Below are 6,876 nucleotides of genomic sequence, written 5' to 3'. Positions count from 1 at the left end.
AGAGGGGGAGCACATCCTTCTATTTCTTTAAGAAGGTCAGAGTACATAGGACCATCTAGGCCAGACTGTTGGACTACAGATTTGGTTGTACCTTACTGTGTGCATAGACTACAGATCCCAGTAGTTTCCAAGTGCCCCCTCTGCGGTCCATACGCACCATCCGCAAGATCTGCAGGAAGCGAAGGCTACGCAATGCTGAGGTGGCAAAGATGTTACCTTGGCTACCAGCGGACACCACAGCAATGGAAGCTATGAGGACAATTATGTCTGGAAAGAGACAGAAAGAGATAAAAACAAACTTCAATACTTTTGTAGTATTTACAGTCTTGTAAACTTTCATGAGAGTCTAATGATAATGTATTGCAGTGCATATGAGTGATACACATGATACTATAACATGTTCCAAATAAGTTTTGGAGAGTTAAGGATTTTAAATGGTATGGTAGTTGTGGGTAACATCTTCACGTTCCAGCTCTGTGCAAATGTCCCCCACTCATCAGGCTATTGATGCCCAACAACAGAGAGCGTAGAGGGGGACCGGGGCCTCAAACTGTGTTGATCTGGAGCTCTGAGACTGGTTAAGAAAATAGACACAGTGTACTGGAGGAGTCATCACATGGATCTAATGTACCTAGTATTCACTTTCAGACAATCAGAGAAGAAAGGAGAGAGAGTGTGAGGGATAGATAAAGGGAGAATGAGAGGGGTACGGAGGGACACGGAGAACACGGAGAACATACAAACCTCTACTGCTCCTACAGTACACTGGGATGATAGTGTGTTTAGCTCCAATTCACATCTATCACATTTCAGCAAACACATTTAAAATTCTGAAAGTCTAACCGTGGCTGGTTTTAGTCTTCTCTATTGGGAGAAGAAACAGATAGTGATCTAATGTTCTTGTAAACTGTATTTATCCTTCTTTTATGAGAACTCAACGCCAGCTTCTGTTTTCTCTGTTTCTGTATTGAAGTACGTCATCTGTCAATCAGAAGTCAGCCTTGAATATTGACAGTCTTGATGATCATCTCTCAACAACAAGATCTCATAGCTTCCATTCGGAATTTGACATATTATGGATGAACGTTTATTTTCAATGCATTACAAGGTTAAAACAGAGACAACTCAAAGGTTAACAGTTTAGGCATTAATTCCGAGTGGTTAAACTAAGGGCTATGGTTTGGGGATGGCTCCGCAAACCAACCGGCACTGTTTCCATCAAGCATCCTCGAGTATTCTCAAGTATTCTCACAACTTGCTAGAGCATTGTGAACTGCCGTAGAGCAGTGGTCTGAGCAGTGCACTTCGGCTCTGAGCATCATGAGTTTGAGCCCAGTGTTGGGCAATCGTTTTTCTTTTTTTGTGAACCACGAGGAAGGCATATATCGACATCAGGACCTTTTCAAATGTCGAAATCGAAGTCTATTTCTAGTAATCAGGCTGCATCTCTCGGTGATAGCACCTTTACAGTGCAGCACACACACACACACAGTTACCTATGACACAGAAGGGTTTCCTGGCAAAGCGGAGGCGTCCCTGCCAGCCCCTGTAGCGACAGCAGCAGCCTGCGCTCCATATCCTGATGATGTACTCCAGCCCAAACACCACGATCATCACAAACTCCTACAGGACACGCACGAACACACGCACACACACAATCACAGCCCATTATTGAGAGTCAAGAGGCGAGGGGCGAAAAGTTCGCTATGCTGTAAATACCAGACATTTGAATAGAAAAGGCAGCAATTAATAATGATATCCAATAATCAATATACAGATGTTGGATCTTCATTTGACCCTCTATTTGTCGCGGAATAATCCTGCAGCAGGAGGATTTGGATGAATATTGAATATTTAGAATCGCCGCCAGGGGGCAGTTAGAAGCGGTGTTAGCAGGCTATACAGCAGGTCCACTGGGCGTCAATTCAATTAACCAATGTAGGCTACGGGCAGGCTACACCTCATCTTGTGTGAATTCTTATGTAGATTATAATAATATTTGTAAGGGGTAGACATATTATAATTTTTTTTATTTTAGATGAACAGTTTTATTATACAGTCTGGACACACCTACTCATTCAAGGGTTTTTCTTTATTTTTACTATTTTCTACATTGTAGAATAATAGTGAAGACAACAAACTATAAAATAACTCATATGGATTCATGTAGTAACCAAAAAAAGTGTTTAACAAATCTAAATATATTTTATATTTGAGATCCTTCAAAGTAGCCACCTTTTGCCTTGATGACAGCTTTGCACACTCTTGGCATTCTCTCAACCAGCTGCATGCGGTAGTCACCTGGAATGCTTTTCGATTAACAGGTGTGCCTTGTTAAAAGTTAATTTGTGGAAATGTATTTCCTTCTTAATGCGTTTGAGCCAATCAGTTATGTTGTGACAAGGTAGGGTTGGTATGCAGAAGATAGCCCTATGTGGTAAAAGTCCATATTATGGCAAGGACAGCTCAAATAAGCAAGTTATTGCTAGTTTGACCACCAGAGGGCATCTTTGAGAAGCACTTGATAGTACTCCGTATTGGCATTACCAGAGAATTTAATGCCTTTTTTATGGGATTGATTAAGAAATTTGGCTTAATTAATTTGAATTATATTACGGTGTTTCTATTCAGAGAAAAAAGAAAAAAGAAACCCTCAGGGTTTCGTTAGGATGGAATGGAAAATATGGCGCTGTACAAAGTGACGGTCGGGAGTAGGCTACAGGATTGGAGGATTCTAAATTGTTTGCCTTCATTAGACACCTTTGTTCCAATATTTCTGTAAATCAGGGATATTTATTCCCATAGTAATTCATTATGGATCCATAACTAAATCAACATCTGCATTTTGAAAGACTATTTTTTAATCATTATTTTATTAACGAAACGTGTTTATTTGTTTATTAGGCTACTGTGCAGTCTACAATACATACTGTAGTAAACATGGGAAAGTGCCTAATTCCTTACATAAGGGAGCAGGCCATGTCTGTACTACAAAATGCAGGGCACGCGGGAGACCGGGGTTCTAATTCCCATTGGGGAGGAAGGAGTAGGCTGTCCTTGTAAATAAGAATTAGTTTTTAACTGATTCCATATGTGTTATTTCATAGTTGTGATGTCTTCACTATTATTCTATAATGTAGAAAATAGTAAAAATATAGAAAAATCCTGGAATGAGTAGTTGCATCCAAACCTTTGACTGGTACTTGCTGTAACGGAAAATATGGAGCTGTACAACGTGTTGGTCGGCAGTACAGTACTGGGCTATTTAGCTAAAGAATCCTCGCAGGGCACGAGGAAGGAGTAGGCTGTCCTTGAAAAATAAGACTTTGTTTTTAACTGACTTGCCTAATTATATAAAGGTTACACTAAGAGCATAACATTTCTGCACCCTAATTTTCTAATTCTTGTCTAACCAATACCCAAATGGAGATTAAGTGAAAATAAAAATCTCATTGATTTATCAAGACCAGTCCCCATGCTTTCCTCAGAGCAGCGCGAAACGGTGCTAAAATAGTTGTAGGCTTTTGCTTCTAACTTTAATATGCTCTTTAAATAAATAAGATCTACACAATTTTTAACAGGACATTACTGAACACCAGTGAGACTCATTTCGCCTACAGTATTTCGAAAAATATTTTTTTCAATGACGTGATTCTCCGCCAACAATTACATTTATAGGATTGGAGGACTCTAAATGGATATCTAAGGGACATTTTCCATTAGGATCTGTGAGAATATCTGAATTACAAAGCAGTCTTTATTTAAATCATGTTTCTAGTCTATTGCATAGTTACAATGTGTAATCATTGATGTCCCAGGAGCAGGAGCAGGAGTGGTAAACACTGTTGAAGTGTATAATTGTAATACATACATGCAGACACAGCATTATTCACAGAATGGAGTTTGATACACCTGGTATTGGATATGACAGAAAAAAAACTTGCTAAATAGCAATTTTCGAAAATTAACTTTATGACAAAAAATACACACAATCATTTGTCTCTACATTAACTAACATATTCCTCTCAATTGTAAATGTTTTGCTTGACTCGTTATGACATTATAACTACTTACATTTTGTCAGCCATCTTTGCTGAAGAAAGTCACCAGGGAGCAGTGGCTCGCGTCAAATTCGTCATTGGAACCACTCGATATGATTGGTCATATAAAAACCTTGGGACCCAAATGCATAATGAGTTCTCTAACTCCCCCTTGTGGTGGTCTGGAGCAATGAAGCCGTGACGCTGGGTACCTCTAAGTCCTGTAGTGTAAGCACGCAACTTTTAAAGGAGGAACCACTGTACATCACGGATGTGGTTTTACAACGATGAAAGCATAGCTAAAATAATGTACGCCTGCCTATAATACATAGATAAAAAGGGAACATCAGCTCACTGTTTTGCTCCTTTCCAACTTGATATTTTAATAAAGATTTGGAAAATAAAATTGTTTTCCAAGCAGTCTCACGAGCCAAACACTTTATCGACGATCTTGACGAGCTACTTGATTACAAAAAGAAAACAGACTTCATTGAGAGGAGGGTAGGCTATACTTGGTTTTTACATCTTGTTCCATGCGCATATGGGCAGTGTGCGTCACGGCTGGATAGGCTGCGTTTCCGCTGTCAAAATGAATGCCATAACCAACTGCGTTACCGCTAAAACCAGCTTTTGGTTGGTCTTCAATGTCCCTACCAGCGCTGCCTGAACTTAGCACTTTGGATTTTTAACCTCTACAGGATCGGTGTCCCCCCCCACCCCCCTCAGGAAGGTTGAGCTAACGTAGGCTAATGTGATTAGCCTGAGGTGTTAATAAGTAACAAGAAAATGTCCCAGGACATAGACATATCTGATATGGGCAGAAAGCTACACTTTTTGTTAATCTAACTGCACTGTCCAATTTACAGTAGCTATTACAGTGATATAATACCATGCTATTGTTTGAGGAGAGTGCACAGTTACAGTATGAACTTGAACATGTATTAATAAACCACTTAGGCACATTTGGGCAGTCTTGATACAACATTTTTAACAGAAATGCAATGGTTCATTGAATCAGTCTAATACTTTGCACAAACACTGATGCCAAAATTGAAATTGCGCCTATCCTGGAATATTACATTTTGGCCTTTCTCTTGCATTTCAATGATGATGGGGAAAATAATGAGAGAATTATCCCTTTGTATTATCTTTTACCAGATCTAATGTGTTATATTTTCCTACATTAATTTCACATTTCCACAAACTTAAAAGTGTTTCCTTTCAAATGGTATCAAGAATATGCATATCCTTGCTTCAGGTCCTGAGCTACAGGCAGTTAGATTTGGGTATGTCTGTCACATCTGCTCCTGCAATGCCCTCTACTGCTCATCCTGTGTCTCCCTGACCTGCCTCCACTCCCCCAGTACTTTCTCCCTTGCCCTCTCTGTGTGTGTGTGTGTGATTGTGTGGGCAGAGACAGGTGTGCTGGGGTCAGAGCAGATCCCCACCAGCTGCAACCTGTTCCATAATCAAGACCTCTACAAATACTCAGCCCTGCCACATCCACGCTGCCAGATTGTAATCTCTGTCAGTCTACATTTCTAGCTGTTTGTTACTATTCAGATCCTGTTGTGCCTGTTTTCCTTGCCTGACGCTGTTTTCCTCTCCTCTACAGTTCTGCCAGCTCTGACTCTGGTACCTGTCTCCAGTCCCACGTCTTCTCATCCTGCTACTCTGCCCTGGATTCCCCACTCTACTACTCCCCTGGATTCCCCTCCGGCCTGCTAACCCTGTCTCAACCCCTCTCGCACCAGCCTCAGCCTCCGCTCCTAGTTTCCAGCAACCTGCACGAGATTCTCCCGACCTGCACTCCATGTCCCCCCTGTGTCAATAAATACCTTGGTTACTTCATCCCAGTCTCCTCGTCTGAGTCTGCTCGGGTTCCCGTTCCACTCCGCAAAACAATGTCATTTTAGGCGAAAAGTTTAAAAAAAGGGTGCGATCCTTAAGAGGTTTTAAGGGCACGCCTCAAATATTTTCCACCCCTCCCATCTAATCGCAAGCGTGCTGATGTTGGACAGGTAAAATGCATAACCTGTTGTTAGGGCTGGAAAATGTCAGTGTTACAGTTTTTTTTCCATGACAAAATTGCAAACTAACGTGCGTTTGACACTAGCACCACCTTAATGCCAGCCAAAAATTGAGCCCTAAAGGCGATGCATCTATTTTTTAAGCATTTTGTACCATGGCAAATCTACTGTGGCAATTTACCCAACACTTTGAAATGAATGGAAACTAATGTTGGTGTAGCCTACTGTTATTTTATTTGTTTCCTATTTATGTTATCCAAAAGTGTCTGGTATAGTAATTTCTTATCAAGATCGGGGTTAAAATGTCCGTGTGTGACCAACCGCCTTGATTCGGTCTTATGTATTAAAATGTGAAATTGTGTTTTTTACATTGGATAAAAGTAGAGACTCAGAGCTAGAAAATGGTATATAATACACTGTATTTGAGGAACTATGGGAAAGTAATTCTGCTTTGAACTTGTAACCCCACTTTGAGAAAATGGCCATAGAATATTTTTGGTACAATTACTGGAGAGCTCTTTTGTCTACACCCATTCAGCATTGTTCACACCCTCCAAAGCCTTAGCCCCACCCATCTCTTTAAGGATTCACATATGAGGTCATGTAGTGTGGTAAAGATTAAGACTAAAAGTAGTATCTTACAATAAGGAAAAATTCCAGGTAAACAAAGTGTCCAGAAAAATATTTTCTAAATATTAGATGACATTTACCCAGACACACTTGTCTAAATTGATGAGTCATGTAAAATAAATGCTATAACCCCCAGCCACATCTTGCTAAGTGGATAGGTCTCTACAGAAGGTGTA

At 40.4% G+C, this 6,876-nt stretch overlaps 1 protein-coding gene across 5 annotated transcripts in view; it reads right to left on the bottom strand.

Annotated features, from left to right (window-relative positions):
* The window catches only part of LOC139570855 (potassium voltage-gated channel subfamily KQT member 5-like), a 146,389-nt gene that overhangs the window by 22,768 nt on the left and 116,745 nt on the right, over positions 1–6,876 (bottom strand). For all 5 annotated transcript variants that reach the window (XM_071393135.1, XM_071393137.1, XM_071393136.1 and 2 more), the window contains exons 3-4: positions 1,497–1,623; positions 92–267 (exon numbers count right to left, since the gene is read on the bottom strand). In XM_071393135.1, the coding sequence (XP_071249236.1) occupies positions 92–267; positions 1,497–1,623 (303 nt within the window). The remainder of the gene's footprint in view (positions 1–91; positions 268–1,496; positions 1,624–6,876) is intronic.

Source organism: Salvelinus alpinus, chromosome 3 (genome assembly GCF_045679555.1).
Source record: "Salvelinus alpinus chromosome 3, SLU_Salpinus.1, whole genome shotgun sequence".
Classification (NCBI taxonomy): Eukaryota; Metazoa; Chordata; class Actinopteri; order Salmoniformes; family Salmonidae; genus Salvelinus; species Salvelinus alpinus.
This window is presented reverse-complemented; position numbering and strand designations above follow the sequence as displayed.